The sequence below is a fragment of the Ranitomeya imitator genome, chromosome 9 (assembly GCF_032444005.1).
Source record: "Ranitomeya imitator isolate aRanImi1 chromosome 9, aRanImi1.pri, whole genome shotgun sequence".
Taxonomy (NCBI): Eukaryota; Metazoa; Chordata; class Amphibia; order Anura; family Dendrobatidae; genus Ranitomeya; species Ranitomeya imitator.
This window is the reverse complement of record NC_091290.1, coordinates 150729012-150753442: the sequence shown is the minus strand read 5'-3', so window position 1 is coordinate 150753442 and position 24431 is coordinate 150729012. Positions and strand designations below refer to the sequence as shown.

General features: G+C 58.3%; 1 protein-coding gene across 1 annotated transcript; it reads left to right on the top strand.

The window, feature by feature from the left end:
* Nucleotides 1–513: 513 nt before the first annotated feature.
* On the top strand, nt 514–18128 carry MAP1LC3B (microtubule associated protein 1 light chain 3 beta). Its single transcript, XM_069739413.1, has 4 exons — nt 514–673; nt 14991–15046; nt 16104–16210; nt 16903–18128. Exons 1-4 carry the CDS (start codon nt 634–636, stop codon nt 17072–17074), a joined length of 375 nt encoding a protein of 124 aa, XP_069595514.1. The 5' UTR covers nt 514–633; the 3' UTR covers nt 17075–18128.
* Nucleotides 18129–24431: the final 6303 nt, after the last annotated feature.

Here is a 24431-nt window from a genome sequence, read left to right as displayed (position 1 = left end):
CTGAGCTGTGTATCTAATCCTATCCTGTGTGATACTGTCTGCTGAGCTGTGTATCTAATCTTATCCTGTGTGATACTGACTGCTGAGCTGTATCTAATCCTCTCCTGTGTGATACTGACTGCTGAGCTGTGTATCTAATCCTATACTGTGTGATACTGTCTGCTGAGCTGTGTATCTAATCTTATCCTGTGTGATACTGACTGCTGAGCTGTATCTAATCCTCTCCTGTGTGATACTGACGGCTGAGCTGTGTATCTAATCTTATCCTGTGTGATGTCTCTGTAACTGTGTATCTCACCTTTCTAGGGACATTCCTCCGTTTTGTGCGCACTGCGCATGTGCCGGGTCTAGTCTGCAGAGCTGACCCTCTAGCGCTGTGTGCGCATGCTCTGGCCGCTCATTCTCTTTGCTGATCTCCCACAATGCCATGGAGTTATTCCAGGAATGACACGTGACTCCCTGCCTCACTCAACATGGCGGCAGGAGACTGTCGGTGACGTCAGCTGTGACGTCAGCGGCCAGTGTTTTGTTTTGCTGCTCGGGGCAGTCGCTGCAGACAGTGCAGGGAGGAGGCAGCGGCCAGGAGCAGCAGAGACCCGGGGTGTAGCGCTCTCCACACACAGACCGGCGGCCATGCCTTCAGAGAAGAGCTTCAAGCAGAGGAGGACACTGGGTAAGAGTGCTGACATGGTTAATAATGGCGATCCGGCAGCTGAAGGGTTAACGCTCCCCCTGCAGAGGTTTGTGCGGCAGATGGTGTGACGTCACTATGCAGGGGCCTCAGCATAGGGCCACAAGCCGTGGGGGCCGCATATGGCCCCAGCCCGAGAGCTGCGGACAAGATGGCTTCCGGCAGCGAAGGAGTTAAAGGCCCGCATTTCCGGCGCCGGGATACAAAGTGTCCCGTTACCGTCAGACACCGGACTAATGACACCCGTGGAGGGGGGATCAGACACCCCGGGGCCCCCCAGTACAGTAATCCCCGGGGGAGGGGGGATCAGACACCCCGGGGCCCCCCAGTACAGTAATCCCCGGGGGAGGGGGGATCAGACACCTCAGGGCCCCCAGTACAGTAATCCCCGGGGGAGGGGGGATCAGACACCTCAGGGCCCCCAGTACAGTAACACCCGGGGGAGGGGGGATCAGACACCCCGGGGCCCCCCAGTACAGTAACATCCGGGGGAGGGGGGATCAGACACCTCAGGGCTCCCAGTACAGTAATCCCCGGGGGAGGGGGGATCAGACACCTCAGGGCCCCCAGTACAGTAACACCCGGGGGAGGGGGGATCAGACACCCCGGGGCCCCCCAGTACAGTAACATCCGGGGGAGGGGGGATCAGACACCTCAGGGCTCCCAGTACAGTAATCCCCGGGGGAGGGGGGATCAGACACCTCAGGGCCCCCAGTACAGTAATCCCCGGGGGAGGGGGGATCAGACACCTCAGGGCCCCCAGTACAGTAATCCCCGGGGGAGGGGGGATCAGACACCTCAGGGCCCCCAGTACAGTAACACCCGGGGGAGGGGGGATCAGACACCCCGGGGCCCCCCAGTACAGTAACATCCGGGGGAGGGGGGATCAGACACCTCAGGGCTCCCAGTACAGTAATCCCCGGGGGAGGGGGGATCAGACACCTCAGGGCCCCCAGTACAGTAACACCCGGGGGAGGGGCGATCAGACACCCGGGGCCCCCCAGTACAGTAATCCCCGGGGGAGGGGCGATCAGACACCCGGGGCCCCCAGTACAGTAATCCCCGGGGGAGGGGGGATCAGACACCTCAGGGCCCCCAGTACAGTAATCCCCGGGGGAGGGGCGATCAGACACCCCGGGGCCCCCAGTACAGTAATCCCCGGGGGAGGGGCGATCAGACACCCCGGGGCCCCCAGTACAGTAATCCCCGGGGGAGGGGGGATCAGACACCTCAGGGCCCCCAGTACAGTAATCCCCGGGGGAGGGGCGATCAGACACCCCGGGGCCCCCAGTACAGTAATCCCCGGGGGAGGGGGGATCAGACACCTCAGGGCCCCCAGTACAGTAATCCCCGGGGGAGGGGCGATCAGACACCTCAGGGCCCCCAGTACAGTAATCCCCGGGGGAGGGGGGATCAGACACCTCAGGGCCCCCAGTACAGTAATCCCCGGGGGAGGGGGGATCAGACACCTCAGGGCCCCCAGTACAGTAATCCCCGGGGGAGGGGGGATCAGACACCTCAGGGCCCCCAGTACAGTAATCCCCGGGGGAGGGGGGATCAGACACCTCAGGGCCCCCAGTACAGTAATCCCCGGGGGAGGGGGGATCAGACACCTCAGGGCCCCCAGTACAGTAATCCCCGGGGGAGGGGGGATCAGACACCTCAGGGCCCCCAGTACAGTAACCCCGGGGGGAGGGGGGATCAGACACCTCGGGGCCCCCAGTACAGTAACCCCCGGGGGAGGGGTGATCAGACACCCCGGGGCCCCCAGTACAGTAACCCCCGGGGGAGGGGGGATCAGACACCTCGGGGCCCCCAGTACAGTAACCCCCGGGGGAGGGGGGATCAGACACCCCGGGGCCCCCAGTACAGTAACCCCCCGGGGGAGGGGGGATCAGACACCCCAGGCTCCCAGTACAGTAACCCCCGGGGGGAGGGGGGATCAGACACCTCAGGGCCCCCAGTACAGTAACCCCCGGGGGAGGGGCGATCAGACACCCCGGGGCCCCCAGTACAGTAACCCCCGGGGGAGGGGCGATCAGACACCCCGGGGCCCCCAGTACAGTAACCCCCGGGGGAGGGGGGATCAGACACCCGGGGCTCCCAGTACAGTAACCCCCGGGGGAGGGGCGATCAGACACCCCGGGGCCCCCAGTACAGTAACCCCCGGGGGAGGGGCGATCAGACACCTCAGGGCTCCCAGTACAGTAACCCCCGGGGAAAGGGGGGATCAGACACCTCGGGGCCCCCAGTACAGTAACCCCCGGGGAAGGGGGGATCAGACACCCGGGGCTCCCAGTACAGTAATCCCCCGGGGGAGGAGGGATCAGACACCTCAGGGCCCCCAGTACAGTAACCCCCGGGGGAGGGGGGATCAGACACCTCAGGGCCCCCAGTACAGTAACCCCCGGGGGAGGGGGGATCAGACACCCGGGGCCCCCAGTACAGTAACCCCCCGGGGGAGGAGGGATCAGACACCCCGGGCCCCCAGTACAGTAACCCCCGGGGGAGGGGGGATCAGACACCCCAGGCCCCCAGTACAGTAATCCCCGGGGGAGGGGGGATCAGACACCTCAGGGCCCCCAGTACAGTAATCCCCGGGGGAGGGGCGATCAGACACCCCGGGGCCCCCAGTACAGTAATCCCCGGGGGAGGGGCGATCAGACACCCCGGGGCCCCCAGTACAGTAATCCCCGGGGGAGGGGGGATCAGACACCTCAGGGCCCCCAGTACAGTAATCCCCGGGGGAGGGGCGATCAGACACCCCGGGGCCCCCAGTACAGTAATCCCCGGGGGAGGGGGGATCAGACACCTCAGGGCCCCCAGTACAGTAATCCCCGGGGGAGGGGCGATCAGACACCTCAGGGCCCCCAGTACAGTAATCCCCGGGGGAGGGGGGATCAGACACCTCAGGGCCCCCAGTACAGTAATCCCCGGGGGAGGGGGGATCAGACACCTCAGGGCCCCCAGTACAGTAATCCCCGGGGGAGGGGGGATCAGACACCCCGGAGCCCCCAGTACAGTAATCCCCGGGGGAGGGGGGATCAGACACCTCAGGGCCCCCAGTACAGTAATCCCCGGGGGAGGGGGGATCAGACACCTCAGGGCCCCCAGTACAGTAATCCCCGGGGGAGGGGGGATCAGACACCTCAGGGCCCCCAGTACAGTAACCCCGGGGGGAGGGGGGATCAGACACCTCGGGGCCCCCAGTACAGTAACCCCCGGGGGAGGGGTGATCAGACACCCCGGGGCCCCCAGTACAGTAACCCCCGGGGGAGGGGGGATCAGACACCTCGGGGCCCCCAGTACAGTAACCCCCGGGGGAGGGGGGATCAGACACCCCGGGGCCCCCAGTACAGTAACCCCCCGGGGGAGGGGGGATCAGACACCCCAGGCTCCCAGTACAGTAACCCCCGGGGGGAGGGGGGATCAGACACCTCAGGGCCCCCAGTACAGTAACCCCCGGGGGAGGGGCGATCAGACACCCCGGGGCCCCCAGTACAGTAACCCCCGGGGGAGGGGCGATCAGACACCCCGGGGCCCCCAGTACAGTAACCCCCGGGGGAGGGGGGATCAGACACCCGGGGCTCCCAGTACAGTAACCCCCGGGGGAGGGGCGATCAGACACCCCGGGGCCCCCAGTACAGTAACCCCCGGGGGAGGGGCGATCAGACACCTCAGGGCTCCCAGTACAGTAACCCCCGGGGAAAGGGGGGATCAGACACCTCGGGGCCCCCAGTACAGTAACCCCCGGGGAAGGGGGGATCAGACACCCGGGGCTCCCAGTACAGTAATCCCCCGGGGGAGGAGGGATCAGACACCTCAGGGCCCCCAGTACAGTAACCCCCGGGGGAGGGGGGATCAGACACCTCAGGGCCCCCAGTACAGTAACCCCCGGGGGAGGGGGGATCAGACACCCGGGGCCCCCAGTACAGTAACCCCCCGGGGGAGGAGGGATCAGACACCCCGGGCCCCCAGTACAGTAACCCCCGGGGGAGGGGGGATCAGACACCCCAGGCCCCCAGTACAGTAATCCCCGGGGGAGGGGGGATCAGACACCTCAGGGCCCCCAGTACAGTAATCCCCGGGGGAGGGGGGATCAGACACCCGGGGCCCCCAGTACAGTAATCCCCGGGGGAGGAGGGATCAGACACCTCAGGGCCCCCAGTACAGTAATCCCCGGGGGAGGGGGGATCAGACACCTCAGGGCCCCCAGTACAGTAATCCCCGGGGGAGGGGGGATCAGACACCCGGGGCTCCCAGTACAGTAATCCCCGGGGGAGGGGGGATCAGACACCTCAGGGCCCCCAGTACAGTAATCCCCGGGGGAGGGGGGATCAGACACCTCAGGGCCCCCAGTACAGTAATCCCCGGGGGGGGATCAGACACCCGGGGCCCCCAGTACAGTAATCCCCCGGGGGAGGAGGGATCAGACACCCCGGGCCCCCAGTACAGTAACCCCCGGGGGAGGGGGGATCAGACACCTCAGGGCCCCCAGTACAGTAATCCCCGGGGGAGGGGGGATCAGACACCTCAGGGCCCCCAGTACAGTAATCCCCGGGGGGGGGGGGGGGGATCAGACACCCGGGGCCCCCAGTACAGTAATCCCCGGGGGAGGGGGGATCAGACACCTCAGGGCCCCCAGTACAGTAATCCCCGGGGGAGGGGGGATCAGACACCCGGGGCCCCCAGTACAGTAATCCCCGGGGGAGGAGGGATTAGACCCCCCGGGGCCCCCAGTACAGTAACACCTGGGGGAGGGGGGATCAGACCCCCTTGAGCCCCAAGTATAGTAACCCCCGGGGGAGGGGCGATCAGACACCCCGGAGCCCCCAGTACAGTAATCCCCGGGGGAGGGGGGATCAGACACCCGGGGCCCCCAGTACAGTAATCCCCGGGGGAGGGGGGATCAGACACCCGGGGCCCCCAGTACAGTAATCCCCGGGGGAGGAGGGATTAGACCCCCCGGGGCCCCCAGTACAGTAACACCTGGGGGAGGGGGGATCAGACCCCCTTGAGCCCCAAGTATAGTAACCCCCGGGGGAGGGGCGATCAGACACCCCGGAGCCCCCAGTACAGTAACCCCCGGGGGAGGGGCGATCAGACACCCCGGAGCCCCCAGTACAGTAACCCCCGGGGGAGGGGCGATCAGACACCCCGGAGCCCCCAGTACAGTAACCCCCGGGGGAGGAGGGATCAGACCCCCCGGGGCCCCCAGTACAGTAACCCCCGGGGGAGGGGGGATCAGACACCCGGGGCCCCCCAGTACAGTAACACCTGGGGGAGGGGGGGGGATCAGACACCTGCAGCCCCCAGTACAGTAACCCCCGGGGGAGGGGGGGGGGGATCAGACACCCCTGGGCCCCCAGTACAGTAACCCCCGGGGGAGGGGGGATCAGACACCCCGGAACCCCCAGTACAGTAACCCCCGGGGGAGGGGGGATCAGACACCCGGGGCCCCCAGTACAGTAACCCCCGGGGGAGGGGGGATCAGACACCCCGGAGCCCCCAGTACAGTAACCCCCTGGGGGAGGGGGGATCGGACACCCCGGAGCCCCCAGTACAGTAACCCCCTGGGGGAGGGGGGATCGGACACCCCGGAACCCCCAGTACAGTAACCCCCGGGGGAGGGGGGATCAGACACCCGGGGCCCCCAGTACAGTAACCCCCTGGGGGAGGGGCGATCAGACACCCCGGAGCCCCCAGTACAGTAACCCCCCGGGGGAGGGGGAATCAGACACCCGGGGCCCCCAGTACAGTAACCCCCGGGAGAGGGGGGGGATCAGACACCCCGGAGCCCCCAGTACAGTAACCCCCCGGGGGAGGGGGGATCAGACACCCGGGGCCCCCAGTACAGTAACCCCCGGGGGAGGGGGGATCAGACACCCCGGAACCCCCAGTACAGTAACCCCCCGGGGGAGGGGGGATCAGACACCCCGGAGCCCCCAGTACAGTAACCCCCGGGGGAGGGGGGATCAGACACCTGGGGCCCCCAGTACAGTAACCCCCCGGTGGAGGGGGGATCAGACACCCCGGAACCCCCAGTACAGTAACCCCCGGGGGAGGGGGGATCAGACACCCGGGGCTCCCAGTACAGTAACCCCCGGGGGAGGGGGGATCAGACACCCCGGAGCCCCCAGTACAGTAACCCCCGGGGGAGGGGGGATCAGACACCCCGGAGCCCCCAGTACAGTAACCGCCCGGGGGAGGGGGGATCAGAGACCCGGGGCCCCCAGTACAGTAACCCCCGGGAGAGGGGGGGGATCAGACACCTGGAGCCCCCAGTACAGTAACCCCCCGGGGGAGGGGGGATCAGACACCCGGGGCCCCCAGTACAGTAACCCCCGGGGGAGGGGGGATCAGACACCCCGGAACCCCCAGTACAGTAACCCCCCGGGGGAGGGGGGATCAGACACCCGGGGCCCCCAGTACAGTAACCCCCGGGGGAAGGGGGATCAGACACCCGGGGCCCCCAGTACAGTAACCCCCGGGGGAGGGGGGGTCAGACACCCCGGAACCCCCAGTACAGTAACCCCCGGGGGAGGGGGGATCAGACACCCGGGGCCCCCAGTACAGTAACCCCCGGGGGAGGGGGGATCAGACACCCCGGAGCCCCCAGTACAGTAACCCCCTGAGGGAGGGGGGATCAGACACCCCGGAGCCCCCAGTACAGTAACCCCCCGGGGGAGGGGGGATCAGACACCCGGGGCCCCCAGTACAGTAACCCCCGGGAGAGGGGGGGGATCAGACACCCCGGAGCCCCCAGTACAGTAACCCCTGGGGGAGGGGGGATCAGACACCCGGGGCCCCCAGTACAGTAACCCCCGGGAGAGGGGGGGGATCAGACACCCGGAGCCCCCAGTACAGTAACCCCCCGGGGGAGGGGGGATCAGACACCTGGGGCCCCCAGTACAGTAACCCCCGGGGGAGGGGGGATCAGACACCCCGGAACCCCCAGTACAGTAACCCCCGGGGGAGGGGGATCAGACACCCGGGGCCCCCAGTACAGTAACCCCCGGGGGAGGGGGGATCAGACACCCCGGAGCCCCCAGTACAGTAACCCCCCGGGGGAGGGGGGATCAGACACCCGGGGCCCCCAGTACAGTAACCCCCGGGGGAGGGGGGATCAGACACCCCGGAACCCCCAGTACAGTAACCCCCCGGGGGAGGGGGGATCAGACACCCCGGAGCCCCCAGTACAGTAACCCCCGGGGGAGGGGGGATCAGACACCCCGGGGCCCCCAGTACAGTAACCCCCCGGTGGAGGGGGGATCAGACACCCCGGAACCCCCAGTACAGTAACCCCCGGGGGAGGGGGGATCAGACACCCGGGGCTCCCAGTACAGTAACCCCCGGGGGAGGGGGGATCAGACACCCCGGAGCCCCCAGTACAGTAACCCCCGGGGGAGGGGGGATCAGACACCCGGGGCCCCCAGTACAGTAACCGCCCGGGGGAGGGGGGATCAGAGACCCGGGGCCCCCAGTACAGTAACCCCCGGGAGAGGGGGGGGATCAGACACCTGGAGCCCCCAGTACAGTAACCCCCCGGGGGAGGGGGGATCAGACACCCGGGGCCCCCAGTACAGTAACCCCCGGGGGAGGGGGGATCAGACACCCCGGAACCCCCAGTACAGTAACCCCCCGGGGGAGGGGGGATCAGACACCCGGGGCCCCCAGTACAGTAACCCCCGGGAGAGGTGGGGGGGCAATCAGACACCCCTGGTCCCCAGTACAGTAACCCCTGGGGGAGGGGGGGTCAGACACCCCTGGTCCCCAGTACAGTAACCCCTGGGGGAGGGGGGGGGGGGGGTCAGACACCCTTGGGCCCCCAGTACAGTAACCTCCGGGGGAGGGGAAATCAGACACCCGGGGGAGGGGGGGGGGGGTGGTGTCTGATACCCCAGGGCCCCCAGTACAGTAACACCCGGGAGAGGTGGGGGGGGGGGGGGGGCAATTAGACACCCCTGGTCCCCAGTACAGTAACCCCTGGGGGAGGGGGGGGGATCAGACACCCGGGGGCCCCTAGTACAGTACATAGTGATACCTGGGACCCCGGTGGGGGGGTAGGATGAAATCATCTTTACTGGGGGAGACCCTGCAGAGATGGGGGGCTGGTGTAACACAATGTATGGCCAGGCTCCACTCCACCTGTACAGCCGCTCTTCTCTGTGTTAGAGCTCATTCCTCCAGGAGCAGATTTTGGGGAGCTGGTGACATTGTCCGGGGGAGGGGGGAACCAATATTTCGCTGTTTGGGGGTACAGGCTGACCCCCTTCCCAGGGGCTCAGGATTTAGGCTGCTGTATGTTGGCATTTCAGTGACCTGAGCCCCCCTCCTCCTCCCGGTAACGTGATCTGGATTGGTGCTCGCTGGCGTCTGATTCTGCGGTGTACCGGTGGTAGGACGCGGCTGCTCAGGGGTTAATTTGTCATTGCCGCAGGCTCTGGTCCCGCTGTCGCCCCATAAATCAGGAGCTGCCGTGTACAGGCTCTGCCAGGAAGCGAGGGCCCGGTGTCACCCTCCATGTTTGGCTCTGTTCTATAGGGTGATGGTTGTTATTAACGGGGTCCAGGTCACAGACACAATAAAGGGACTCCCTGTCTTTGTGGGCATAATGGGGCCATCGCTTGTCACTGCGGGTATAATGCGGGCACTGCTTGTCGCTGTGGGTATAATGGGGGCACCGCTTGTCGCTGCGGGTATAATGGGGGCACCGCTTGTCGCTGCGGGTATAATGCGGGCACTGCTTGTCGCTGCGGGTATAATGGGGGCACCGCTTGTCGCTGCGGGTATAATGGGGGCACCGCTTGTCGCTGCGGGTATAATGGGGGCACCGCTTGTCGCTGCGGGTATAATGGGGGCACCGCTTGTCGCTGCGGGTATAATGGGGGTCCGCTTGTCGCTGCGGGTATAATGGGGGCACCGCTTGTCGCTGCGGGTATAATGGGGGCACCGCTTGTCGCTGCGGGTATAATGGGAGCACCGCTTGTCGCTGCGGGTATAATGGGGGCACCGCTTGTCGCTGCGGGTATAATGGGGGCACTGCTTGTCGCTGCGGGTATAATGGGGGTCCGCTTGTCGCTGCGGGTATAATGGGGGTCCGCTTGTCGCTGCGGGTATAATGGGGGCACCGCTTGTCGCTGCGGGTATAATGGGGGTCCGCTTGTCGCTGCGGGTATAATGGGAGCACCGCTTGTCGCTGCGGGTATAATGGGGGCACCGCTTGTCGCTGCGGGTATAATGGGGGCACCGCTTGTCGCTGCGGGTATAATGGGGGCACCGCTTGTCGCTGCGGGTATAATGGGGGCACCGCTTGTCGCTGCGGGTATAATGGGGGCACCGCTTGTCGCTGCGGGTATAATGGGGGCACCGCTTGTCGCTGCGGGTATAATGGGGGCACCGCTTGTCGCTGCGGGTATAATGGGGGCACCGCTTGTCGCTGCGGGTATAATGGGGGCGCCCGCAGACAGCTCAGTCGATGCATTCATTGCAGGACACAATGGCCGCAGTGTCCGGGACGTGTCCGCTTATTAGCCTTGTAACAGGGCCATTATCCTTGTCGATCAGCCATGTAATTGTATAATGACAGGACAGCGGAGCGGGCACAGGCGGAGCGCCACCTTGCTCATACATGACATCATCAGCTAAGTCTATGGCTGCTGCCTGCAATATTTAAAGGGGCCTCATGCTAAATCTTATTAGTGCAGTGCAAGTGTCAATCATCATGTGCTGTGCCTGCTCTTAAAGGCAGCGTATAGCCAGGTCATGACCCCTTGAAGTGATGGCATCGGTGCAATCTAGGGTGAAGTGAGGCTCGCCCCACAGATGGGGCCAGGAGAAAAGTGCCCTGTGACCCCCCAGACTGCTGATTGGCCGACGTGGCGAGGGGCTTTCTTTACCCCTTGTTGGGCAGTTCAGGAGTCCAGCATACACGGATCCGCATTCAGTGCGAGGTGTGATCGCACTGGATCCCGTGCCGATCCCTGGGATAACATTGCATTGGGGCGCCGTCCTCTGGTACCAGTTGCTGCAGCTCAGATATTGGGTGGGACATGTCGCCGCGCGGCCCCGGCCTTGTAGGGTTAATGAGGAGCCGCTGTATGGGGGGGCCGATGCCTCATTTATGATGTATGGCGTCTGACATGTCATATAGAAAGTGAAGGGGCCAAGTTACCCGGCAGAGACGCAGCCCTCGCCCCAGGCGCGGCCCCCCATCTGGTATTCCAGGTAATGGAAGGTGGAGAAACAGAATTAACAGGAGTGGGCTGTTTCCCCACATGGGGTGTATACCGCACCCCCCACACAGGGTATATACCCCCACATGGAAGGTATACTGATCTATGGAGGGTACGTACTGCTCACACAGAGGGTATTTGTTACCCTCCCCCACACAAAGGTGTATGCCGGAGACTCTTCTGCCCCCTACAGACTGTATATACTGGGCTATCCAGAGGATGTACTGCTCCCCCCCATCTGGGTTATATACTGCCCCCCTCACAGGTGAAGGATTTCCCCACATCTAAAGGTATTGACAGATCATATCAGGGACATTTTAGTTAATAGTATGGACTGTAAGCGAGGCATACGTTAACCTAAAGGGGGCGCTCAACCAATGACCCCACATTTGTTGGACCTGTTCCTCCTACATGTCCATGTTATAAAGTTGTAGAATTCTTCTTTTACTAAACATTGTAGGACCGTCCCTTTAAGTGCTGCCGCCATATTGGACTAGGCAGGGCTGCGGAGCTCTTTACTGTGGTTCAGCCTTTTCTTCTGTCTCTTGTAATTGCTGTATAGCTGAGGACGGAGACCCCAGGGGAATCCTAACGGCCTGTAAAGTGGCTTAGTCATAATGTGAATGACTGAGAGCAGCCGCCATTATTGTCTGCAGCGACCATTGGGCTCAGAGGCTGGGGCCAGGATAGGCAGGGCTGGGCCTGCAGGGGGCGCTAAGCGAAGAAGAGGGACATTACTTGGTCACGTTATCCTGTATAACCTTCATAGTGCAACTGCCAAACAATGAGCTGTTCCTCCCGAGCCCCCAATACACGGGCACCGTCTGCTCATCCATCCTGGGAGAAGACAGGACCCTGCAACCGGGCTCCTCTATCCTGCTTCTACCCCCGATCCCTATGTCCCTCCCTCCCCAGGATCACTCTGTCCTGTACCCCCCCTCTGGATTCCCTCTGGGCCTCCTTCTCCCCTCTGGATCCCTCTGTCCCCCCTCTCTCCTTCCTCCGAACCTCCTCTCTCCCCACTCTCGGCCTCCGCTCTCCCCCCTCCTCCGGGCCTCTATCCCCCTCTCCCTCCTCCTGGCCTCCTCTCTGTCCTCTCTCCCTCCTCCTTGCCTCCCTCTCCCTCCTCCGGGCCTCCTCTCTATCCCCGCTCTCCCTCCTCCGGGCCTCCCCTCTGTCCTCGCTCTCCCTCCTCTGGGCCTCCCCTCTGTCCTCGCTCTCCCTCCTCTGGGCCTCCCCTCTGTCCTCGCTCTCCCTCCTCTGGGCCTACCCTCTGTCCTCGCTCTCCCTCCTCCGGGCCGCCCGTCTGTCCTCGCTCTCCCTCTTCCGGGCCTCCCCTCTGTCCTCGCTCTCCCTCCTCCGGGCCTCCCCTCTGTCCTCGCTCTCCCTCCTCCGGGCCTCCCCTCTGTCCTCGCTCTCCCTCCTCCGGGCCTCCCCTCTGTCCTCGCTCTCCCTCCTCCGGGCCTCCCCTCTGTCCTCGCTCTCCCTCCTCCGGGCCTCCCCTCTGTCCTCGCTCTCCCTCCTCTGGGCCTCCCCTCTGTCCTCGCTCTCCCTCCTCTGGGCCTCCCCTCTGTCCTCGCTCTCCCTCCTCTGGGCCTCCCCTCTGTCCTCGCTCTCCCTCCTCTGGGCCTCCCCTCTGTCCTCGCTCTCCCTCCTCTGGGCCTCCCCTCTGTCCTCGCTCTCCCTCCTCTGGGCCTCCCCTCTGTCCTCGCTCTCCCTCCTCTGGGCCTCCCCTCTGTCCTCGCTCTCCCTCCTCTGGGCCTCCCCTCTGTCCTCGCTCTCCCTCCTCTGGGCCTCCCCTCTGTCCTCGCTCTCCCTCCTCTGGGCCTCCCCTCTGTCCTCGCTCTCCCTCCTCTGGGCCTCCCCTCTGTCCTCGCTCTCCCTCCTCTGGGCCTCCCCTCTGTCCTCGCTCTCCCTCCTCTGGGCCTCCCCTCTGTCCTCGCTCTCCCTCCTCTGGGCCTCCCCTCTGTCCTCGCTCTCCCTCCTCTGGGCCTCCCCTCTGTCCTCGCTCTCCCTCCTCTGGGCCTCCCCTCTGTCCTCGCTCTCCCTCCTCTGGGCCTCCCCTCTGTCCTCGCTCTCCCTCCTCTGGGCCTCCCCTCTGTCCTCGCTCTCCCTCCTCTGGGCCTCCCCTCTGTCCTCGCTCTCCCTCCTCTGGGCCTCCCCTCTGTCCTCGCTCTCCCTCCTCTGGGCCTCCCCTCTGTCCTCGCTCTCCCTCCTCTGGGCCTCCCCTCTGTCCTCGCTCTCCCTCCTCTGGGCCTCCCCTCTGTCCTCGCTCTCCCTCCTCTGGGCCTCCCCTCTGTCCTCGCTCTCCCTCCTCTGGGCCTCCCCTCTGTCCTCGCTCTCCCTCCTCTGGGCCTCCCCTCTGTCCTCGCTCTCCCTCCTCTGGGCCTCCCCTCTGTCCTCGCTCTCCCTCCTCTGGGCCTCCCCTCTGTCCTCGCTCTCCCTCCTCTGGGCCTCCCCTCTGTCCTCGCTCTCCCTCCTCTGGGCCTCCCCTCTGTCCTCGCTCTCCCTCCTCTGGGCCTCCCCTCTGTCCTCGCTCCCCTCTATCTTCTCCTCTGGGCCTTCCCTCTGTCCTCTCTCTCTCTCCCCTCTATCTTCTCCTCCGGGCCTTCCCTCTGTCCTCTCTCTCTCTCCCCTCTATCTTCTCCTCCGGGCCTTCCCTCTGTCCTCTCTCTCTCCCCTCTATCTCTCCTCCGGGCCTCCCTTCTGTCCCTCCTCCGGGCCTCCCCTCTGTCCCTCCTCCGGGCCTCCCCTCTGTCCCTCCTCCGGGCCTCCCCTCTGTCCCTCCTCCGGGCCTCCCCTCTGTCCCTCCTCCGGGCTTCCCTTCTGTCCCTCCTCCGGGCCTCCCCTCTGTCCCTCCTCCGGGCCTCCCCTCTGTCCCTCCTCCGGGCCTCCCCTCTGTCCCTCCTCCGGGCCTCCCCTCTGTCCCTCCTCCGGGCCTCCCCTCTGTCCCTCCTCCGGGCCTCCCCTCTGTCCCTCCTCCGGGCCTCCCCTCTGTCCCTCCTCCGGGCCTCCCCTCTGTCCCTCCTCCGGGCCTCCCCTCTGTCCCTCCTCCGGGCCTCCCCTCTGTCCCTCCTCCGGGCCTCCCCTCTGTCCCTCCTCCGGGCCTCCCCTCTGTCCCTCCTCTGTCCCTCCTTGTCCCTGACAGCCTTTGTTGTGGGGGATTTGGGACAGCCCCATACTTATTAGTCCCTCTGACTTTGCTGCCATTGAATGAACAGTAAACCTTATTAGGTGCCCCCCGCTGTGCCCCCTGTTGGAGACCAGGTTACAATACTATGGCTGTACAGGGGGCTGAGGACTTGGAGAAATCCAATTATGATGGTGACCTCTATAAAGAAGACTGAGGGCTGCTCATCGCCTCTGAGTCCTCTGTCATCTGCCCCGGGGCAGCTGCGATGACGAGACCAGAGTGTCACCGTCTCTGTACAGCGCTGCAGAATCTGTCGGTGCTTTATGATGAATAGAAGGAAATACAATAAATATCCCCCATGCAGTACTCCATAACTGCCTGTGGGGGAGCCATAACCTCTCGCGGTCCAGAGATGATGGTCTCAAGATCTCCTCTTGCTGCGAGGAAATGGAAAGTCTTGAAAATCTTCAAAAAGTTCATTAATAGATTCTTCTCTGGCTCCGACCAATCGGAATTTTTCCCGAGAGTCACAACTGGTAACATTGTAGCGATACTGGCGGCAGTTACATTTATAGAATTTAATGTGCAATAAACCTCAGCATCCGCCATCTATAGGGAAATGTATTGGTGTCTGACCGGCCAATGCTGCAGATGCAGGGCGGGTGACCCCAGGACGGCGGGTGACCCCAGGTCGGCGGGTGACCCCAGGACAGCAGGTGACCCCAGGTCAGCGGGTGACCCCAGGACAGCGGGTGACCCCAGGTCGGCGGGTGTTACTGGTAGGACGCCCAACCTCTTATCATGGAGCTGTAATGGGGGAGGTGGGAGTATTAAGTGAGTCTACCCCATAATGCCCCGCACCAGGGGTAAACGCCCGCTTCTGCAGGTTATCGCCCTATGTATACACATTATTATCTGATTTATTTTCTAGAGCAGAGAGTGGAAGATGTCCGGGTGATCAGAGAGCAGCATCCGACTAAAATCCCGGTGAGTGATCGCCGCCGCCTCTACCGATCAAACATGGAGACCGCAAGACGGAGCAGGAATCCGTAACATGGAAGGCTAAGAGTAAATCAGGTGTACTGATCCCACATGTCCCTTGTGCGGAGAAACGGGTGTATCGCTAGATGACTAATGCGTCTACTGCTCTCTGTTGTCAGCCCTTCCCACTGTGCACTGTCCACTGTGATGGAAGGTGCAGACGCCTCCCTGCTCCCAATCCCTACTGTCCGCTTATAACCCACCAGCATTATTATGCGCAGCAGACAGTGGGGTCAGTGCCCCTTTAAGAGCGTGGAGGGGTGGGCGCAGGCTGGGGCTTACACAGACAGCTGAGCCCGGGGATCACATTTCAGGGTCTCCAGATGGCTTTTCCTCCAGCAATCCCCTCGCTCGGTCACATGACTGCTTTATGCAATGCTTCCCGCTATTGGCGGCTCCTCCGTGACGTCGGTTGCTCAGGATTCTGGACAGGATGGAAAGTTCCACAAGCAGCCCCATGGAGGCTCATCAGCCATACATCCAGCCCTAAGCCTGCTCCGCTGGTTATCACAGGGGCCGCACGTGTTGGGACCAGTGAGGCTTCATCAGAAAATGATTTTTTTTCCATACATTTTTTTCTGCAGTAGTACTTTCTAACATTTAAGTCACACAGCGCATTTTTTCCCTTGCGTATTTTTGACCTGTGTTTTGCAGTTTTTCCTCATTGAGCTAAAAATATTTTGGTATAAAAAAAAAAACTTGAACCAAAAAACGCATATCAATTCCGCTGCGGATTTCTGGCCATAGCTCGCATTTTTTCATGTAGAATAATAAAAAAAAACACCAGAAAAAGCTACATGTGTATAATACCGTACAGCGACTTGAGGATGAAAATTCCAGTTGTTCTAATTATGAAGCTGCCACAGTAACAAAACATCAGCTCCGCTTTAGTCATAACTGACTGCGACATGAGTCACATATTCGAGTGCCGCTATTAAGTAGTAGAAAGCGCCTGGAGCGCTGCGCACAGATCGCACACTGACGCTCTCATTCTCCCCTACAGGTCATTATTGAGAGGTACAAGGGGGAGAAGCAGCTGCCCGTGCTGGATAAAACCAAATTCTTAGTCCCGGATCACGTGAATATGAGCGAGCTCATCAAAATTATCCGGTAAGATGCACAGACGGCGGGGCAGCCATTCTGGGATTGTGTGGATACAGCTGAGCTCTGGTCTTGTTCATGAGTGATAATAATGTAATGCGAGCTGATCGGTAGAACAATGTCCTCCCTTATACACTGCATGCATCCACAAGTATTACCTCGGCCTGCAGGACTTTCTGCTGGCTCTGTGTCTGGATGCGGCCTTTCAGAGAACCCCACCGATCCTGGAAACGAGGGGAGCCCAAGGTCCCTCTACTACAGTGACTATAGCTGTGGAGAGCGGGCACAGCCACTTCTGCCTATAGACGGCGGGAGTGCGCGGCCACTGCTGCTTATAGATGGCAGGAACGCGCAGTCACCGCTCCCTATAGACAGTGGCCACCTCTCAATACAGATGGCTGGCGGGTGGACGCCGGGCCCGGGCCGCCTCTCCCCATAGACGCCGGGCCCGGGCCGCCTCTCCCCATAGACGGTGGCCACTGTTCTATTCACCAACTCTCCATTGACACATTCGTGTCTCCCACTCTTGAGAGCAATGGTGGTCCCCGTGGTCCTATGGTCTGTGACCATCTATGTAACATAGGCATGTTATAGGGGGCGTCCCACTGATAAAGGGGGCATTGATCTAGATCGCGCCGATGGTCTGTTCTTCCCGGATCTCGACCAGGTTGTGACTTTCCTCCTTTTCCCACTTTTTGCAGGCGGCGTCTCCAGCTGAACGCCAACCAAGCTTTCTTCCTGCTGGTGAACGGCCACAGCATGGTCAGCGTCTCCACGCCTATTTCTGAGGTTTACGAACGGGAAAAGGACGAGGACGGATTTCTGTACATGGTCTACGCGTCACAGGAGACATTCGGGATGAACGTGGCATAAAGACGCCCGTCCCGCAGTCATTATTCTTATTTTTCATTTAATTTAACTTTGTATTCCTCCTCCCCAAGAGTCTTTTGAGAAGAGTGCAGCCGCCTGCTCCTCTCCTCCGTCCTGCAATGTATCCTGCGTCTGGAGAATTAAAGGTCCCTCGTGTAACCAGAGGCCGACTGATCTGTGTACTGCGATCGTTTCCTTCCCTTTGTAGCTGCGAGACAAGATGCATCTCAGCGTCAGGCTGTCTCCGTAAAGGGGGGATGACGTTTTACTGAGCTGTCAGTTCACGTTTTTCATGCTGGGGGCCATCGTCTACCTGTACGTACGCTGCACGTGGTCCGCAGCTTGTAAAGCCTTTTCTTTAGCTGGTTTAGTTTGATGCAGGTGGAGCAGACTGCTGTGCTTCGGTCCGGGATGTAATTCTATAAATTTGGATTTTAGGTAACGGCACAGAATCAAATCCTTGTAGTCCGGAATATTTTTTTTCTTTTGGGGGGGAGATAATGGGGTGATGGTTGCAGATGGAGCGGGATTAGGTGACACGTGCCTGCGGTGTTGTTTATATGTACAGTCTTCACCCTGCGTAGTAATATACAAGCGTTCTGTATGTAAAGCCTTTCTCCACCCTGCGCTAGGCCAATATAATAATCACTCAAGGCCTAGTGCTGCTCGTATAGCCAGGAGCATGCCCGGCGGAGCCCCCTCATTGTACAAAGGCTTAATATTGGCCGACTGTCACCCTGCATGTTCCTGTCACCCAAGTGGAAGGAGACTGCTTTAGTTGGGGTACAGGGATGGGTGCTGGTGACACCCCTGGCCATGTAGCTCCAGCACACTGTGGACAGGTCGTGCGGGTGACACGCCGCCTCATAAACCGAGCGGTGTCCTGCGCGGTGCGGACGGCGACTGCTGCAGGGATCATAACCTGATGCACGTATTTCACTTTATTTTTGTCAGACATAACATCGCTGATTGTGTTCAATAATGAGGCTTTTTTTAAGTTTTGCTTCTGTTCATTTGCCCTTTTCTTGTATAAATAAAGCTTTTGTTTTTATATTTATTCCTGGTTTTATGTGACCTTAGTTGGATTTTGTTGCATTTTATGTTCTTGTCGTTAGTCGTCTCATTAATACAATATTGGGTGGGTTCGATGCTTCGTTCCTGCAGAAAGATAGAGGGGATAAAGCCCCACCAGACACGGGCCGGTAACGTTCTGCGAATGTATAATCTCTATATCTGGGGTCTGGACCTGATGGACAGCGGGTCAGAATCTTCTATACAGGTGCATTTCACAGTCTCCTCTCCTGCAAGATACATTTTTCTCTTACCACCATGACGGCACCGCGGAGAGAGAGGGATCTGCCCTCAGGGACAGGAAACCTACAGGTGAAAAAGGTAGTATCTCTCTCCTACATCAGTTCAGTCCTGTCCTTGACGGGGAACCTGCAGGATGATCGGCGTGTGATGCCGGGGGTCCATCAGTTCGATTACTGGCAGCGGGGGGCCCTGCTTTGGACACAGTGGATATCCCTCCCCAAAGGCCACTATCCCAGGGTCGGTGGGCCTTGTGCGTGAGCGGGGGAGAAGCAGTGAAGAAAGACCCAGTCTGCTTCTCCCTATAAACAATTAGCAGCCGGTAATAGGTGATGGAGGTCACCTGGTGTCTTACCGCCGGTTCTCCTGCTAAGCATCGTGGAGCGGCACTCCCTCCGCTGTGTACCGGCGTGCGCCTGTAATCCCAGGAAGGCTGATGGGGTACGGTGGCCTCCTTCGGCGTGGTCCAGCAGGTGGTGGAATGGCCATGCTCCTTCCAGGAATGAGACGCTAGGAAAATGAGCGTGCGTACTGGCTGCAAAGCATGGTGGTAGTCCCAGAATGCTCGGCGCAGGGGTCACTTCCGGGGTGGCGCACTGCATCTCTGGGTAATGGATCCAGCGGTGCGCTGCCCCGCTTATGCATATTAGAGCAGAAACCAGCATGGCCGGTGCTCAGAAAAAAGTCTCATCATGAGTGAGAAGGAGCAACCAGCCGAAGAAATTATGCAGTCCACATTGAAAAAGCGCCAACGTCAGCAACGGCGACAGCAAATAATACTCCTTCCCAGCGTCGATGCTCAGGATCTCAACGTAGCAGAGGCTCGGGTGGATCCGGAAGACCAGTAATGGTTCAAGTGGAGGAAGCTACTCCTTCGCCAGAACCGGTATCCCCCTTAAATTAGGAGGGTAAGTGATCTTCCTGAATGCTCATTTTCTAAAAAGGGTTTTATTGTGTTTTTCTTAGAAGTGTACAACGAAAACCAGGCACAGAGTATGTCCGATCTGCTCTGTAGAACTGCCCACTACCTGGATAAAAAAAAACAAAAACTGCCATATGCATAGAAAATGCCATTTCTGAAGAGTCCCCAAGATTCACATCTGACTTAAAACAGTTAATTAAATCCCAGGTAGAGGATGCGTTAAAAAGTGCTAAAGGTTTAAAAAGGAAACATAGGTCCAAACATAGATCCACGGAGCCAAGTTCCAGCGAATAAGATAGTGATAGTTATAATTCGGACAGTTCGCTCTCCTCTCTATCATCCTCGGAGGGGGGCCGCATTTGCTTTCCCACTGATGAGACAGACACTTTAGTAAAAGCGGTAAGAACAACCATGGGACTAGTAGAGACCAAAGCCCCCCAAAAAACGCGCAGGGCTTTATGGTTAGCGGTCTAGAACAAAGGAAACGAAGAGCATTTTCAGGAAATGATAAAATACACACCCTAATAAAAAAGAGTGGAAGAGACCAGACAAAAAAAAAAGTCTTCTTAACCCCCGAAAAGGAAATATCCTTTTGACGACCCAGCCTGTTCTTCCTGGAGTAAGGCACCAAAACTAGATGACGCCATTGTAAAAGCATCGAAAAAATTTGCTTTACCTTTTGAAGACATGGGGACCCTATGGATAAGAAGGCTGAAGTATTTCTAAAAGGTTCTTGGGAAGCTGCTGGGGGGGGACTAAAACCAGCTATAGCCGCCACATGTACCGCCGGAGCATTAATGGTGTGGTTAGAATAGATCACTTACAATCACAACTAAAAGATAGATCTCCGAGAGAATCAGTACTAGATTCAATCTCAATGAAAGGAGCAGCTGCGTTTCTGGCAGACACATTTATGGACTCTGAGACTGGCGGCAAGAGCAGCTTCCTTTTCAAATGCAGCAAGGAGGGCTTTATGGCTCAAATGTTGGCCGGGGAAACCTACAAACGAAAGCCAAATTATGTTCCATACCCTGTGAAGGGGAGTTCCTATTTGGCCCTACCTTAGATGATATGCTGGAGAAAGCGGGGGAAAAGAAAAAAGCCTTTCCGGGATTCCCTAACCAATTATATAAACAGTCCTTTCGGAACAGAAAATGTGTAGAAGGCCCCCAAAAAATCAGAAAGAAGGATGGGATAAAAAATTTAATGGAAAAGGCTACTTGTTCACACCAAAAGACAACCCCAATGAAGGTGGTCCCCAGGTGGGAGGAAGACTGGCACACTTTCTTCCAGACTGGGGAGAAATATCAGGGATCCTATGGACACTAAATATAATAATAACGGGGCTGAAACTAATATTCCGTACAATGCCATCTCATCACTTTGTCAGGACACCACAAAGGAAAGCGGAGGCCGAACAACCGGGCCTTCAAAAGGAGATACAAACGCTATTAGCAAAGAATGTCCTACAGGAGGTCCCACACCAGGAGAGAGGCATGGGATTCTACTCTCCTCTGTTTCTTCGGACGAAACCGGATGGAACTTACAGGACGATAATAAATTTAAAAAAGTTGAACCAGTACCTAGTGATGGAGAGTTTCAAGATGGAAACAAAGACATGTGTGAGAACGCTTTATCCGTCTTGTTTTATGACTGTCATCGATCTAAAGGATGCATATTACCATGTGCCCATACACCCAGACTACCAGAAATTTCTCAAGAGTGGCGGTATTAATGCAGGGAGAGTTAAAGCACTACCAATTCAGGGCCCTGCCCTTCGGCCTAGACATAGCCGCGAGGGTATTTACGAAGCTGATTGCTGAGGTCATGGCTCACATAACAGAGCAAAACATATTAATAGTTCCATATTTGGACGACCTCCGGGTAGTTGGCAAAACTCCCCTCCACTGCACTCAACAATTAAACAAAGTAATGACATCGCCTACTAGGTTGGATGTTGAACCTAGCAAAGTCCAGAATCATTCCAACCCAAATACAACAATACTTAGGGTTAATAATAGACTCAAACCGGCAAAAATGCCGCCTTCCAGGGGAAAAATTTTCAAACATGGTCCAACTAGTAGAACTACTCAAGAGAGTCTCCAGTAGTAACCGTACGGAAAGTGATGTCCATACTGGGATCGAAGACAGCCTGTCTTCCAGCGGTCCAATGGGCCCAGAGTCACACCAGAGACCTCCAGTGGGAGATCTTAGAAGCAGATTCTATGTCAAAAGGGGATTTAGAAAAGCACTTAATCTCCTTGAAAACAATATATTCCCTAGCTTGGTGGGTGGATCCACACAATCTAACCAGGAGTGTTCCATGGGTATGGCCAACATCTATAACCCTAACTACCGACGCGAGTCCTTGAGGTTGGGGGCTAATGTAGACAATCGAATTGCTCAAGGGCCATGGTCGGAGGAAGAAAAACTGGGTTCCTCAAACTTGGAAGAACACCTAGCAATAAAATATGCACTCATCCACTTCCTACACTCCCTCCATTCCCATCACGTGAGGGTATTATCGGACAACAGGGTGGTGGTAGCCAACTTAAATCACCAGGTGGGCACGAGAGCTCGTACACTGATGGAAGTGACAAAATCCATTTTATTGTTAGCAGAGACCAATCTGTCTTCACTATCAGCCCTTTACATCAAGGGGTCGGAAAATCGAACTGCAGATTTCCTAAGCCGAACACAACTCAAACAGGGAGAGTGGGAATTGAATCAGGCAGTCTTCAACCACATAGTACAATTGTGGGGTCTCACAGAAATAGATTTATTTGCGAACAACCAAAACCGAAAGACTCGGGCCTTTTGTTCATTCGACCCGTGCGGGAACCCGGTGACCCTAGATGCCTTTTCAATTCCATGGAATTTTCGTCTAGCATATGTGTTTCCCCCAATAGCGCTAATTCCTTAAGTGTTGAGAAAGATCAGGGAGGACGGAGCGAGAGTCATCATGATAGCTCCCCTTTCGCCGAAGAGAGCATGGTTTCCATAGCTAAGGATAATGTCTTTAACAGACCCTTGGGTCCTTCCAGAGATTCTGAACCTGCTGTAACAGGGGCTGGTAAATCACCCGCAAGTAAGGAACTTGCATATGACGGCCTGGAATTTAAAAGGAAGCTTCTAATCAAGAGAGGGTTCTCTTCAAATCTAGTCTCCACTCTTCTGCTAAGTAGAAAGCCAGTGACTACTAGGGCATATGGGAAGGTTTGGCGGAGATTTTTATCAGTATCAGGTGCCAGTTTATCTGAGGAAATCCCAATTCAGAAGGGGCTAGAAAAGGGCTTAGCAACGAGCAAGTCCAGGTAGCAGCGCTGGGGGCCGTTTACAACTGAGACTTGGCGGGGAACCGCTGGGTAAAGAGATTCATTAAGGCCTCGACCAGATCTAGACCAGTAGTACACCATACTACACCTCCCTGGGATTTAAATCTAGTTCTCTCAGCACCAACCAAAGCACCTTTTGAGCCACTGTCCCAAGCCTCTTTAAAAATAATATCTCTCAAAACTTCCCTTCTTGTGGCACTAACGTCAGCATGGAGGATTAGTGACATGCAGGCCCTATCAGCATACCCACCACCTTCGACACGCATACTAGAGGATAAAGTAATCCTTAAAACCGATCCATCCTACCTTCCTAAAGTGGCATCACGTTTCCATAGATCTCAGATCTCGCTACCCTCTTTCTGTCCAAATCCCAGAAATAGGAACATCTACACACACTAGACGTTAAGAGATGTTTAGTCCAATATCTAGCGGCCACAAGGGACTATAAGAAGGATAGGTGTCTGTTTGGGTGTTTTCAAGGTCCAAACAAAGGGCATAAAGCATCAAAGGCCACACTTGCGAGATGGATAAGGGACGCCATCATCCTCTCGTACTCGCCAAGTAATGAAGCCATTTCAGAGGAAGTCAGAGCTCATTCAACCAGATCGGTGGCGACCTCCTGGGCAGAGAGAGCAGGAGCATCAATTGAACAGATATGTAGGGCGGCCAGTTGGGTCGTCTCCTTCCACATGCTTTAAACACTACCAACTAGATCTGACTCCCTCTTCAGACCTCACCTTTGGCAGATGGGTTCTAGAGGCAGTGGTCCCTCCCTAATGTACATCTATGAAATTCTCTCCGTGGTGCCGTCATGGGGGTAAGAGAATATCGTAGTTACTTACCGATAACGGTATTTCTCTGACCCCATGACGGCACCTGTACATTCCCTCCCTTCATGTGAGTTAGTCTTAATACTTAGTCACGCGGTGCCTCTGATAAGTTAAAATTAAAATTTTGTGCGATAACATTTAAGTTACAGTTGAAGTTCTGTTAAGGCTCTGTAAACCAACTGATGTGGGAGAGCGGTACCGCCTTTTTCACCTGTAGGTTTCCTGTCCCCGAGGGCGGATCCCTCTCTCTCCGTGGTGCCGTTATGGGATCAGAGAAATACCGTTGTCGGTAAGTAACTACGATATTTGCTGACATAGTTGGGGTGCAGTGGGAAAGTTTTTTGAGAGCCCGTCCTCAGGTCCATGTGCAGGAAGCTGATCTCCCAGGCTCCATATTGATCCTCCCGAGGCATCTCGTGGCTTTCAGCCATATCCTTAATAATTATTATGGTTGCCCGGTGGCTCTTTCGTCTGGCAGCCGCTTGCCAGGTCACATCACGTTGATAGTGACGGATGCTGGTAGCATCTGATGGATGGGGGTGTCAGACCATGATCCATGAGACAGTGACGTATACCAGAGATCGGTCATTAATGGTGAAGTAGAAACAGAGGATTCCACTCAGTAAAACCTTCAAAACAGCCAAGATGGAAAAGCTCCAACATGGGATAGCTAGTCACTACAAGGAAGTCCAAGATACTGACTACTGCCAGGGACGGCCGGGACACATCTGAGATGGGTGACAACAAAGTGGAAGTTGTCAAAGACTTCCACCTACTCGGTTCAAAGATCAATGAAGATGCAGCAACGATGCCAAAAGTCAATAGGAGAATCGTATGAAGTCACTGGACATAGTCTTCAAAATTGAGGAACATTTCTCTGGCAACGAAGACACGGCTCGTACATAGTCTGGTCTTTTCTATGGACAATAAAGAAACAAGACACAAGAAGAATTGACACCTTG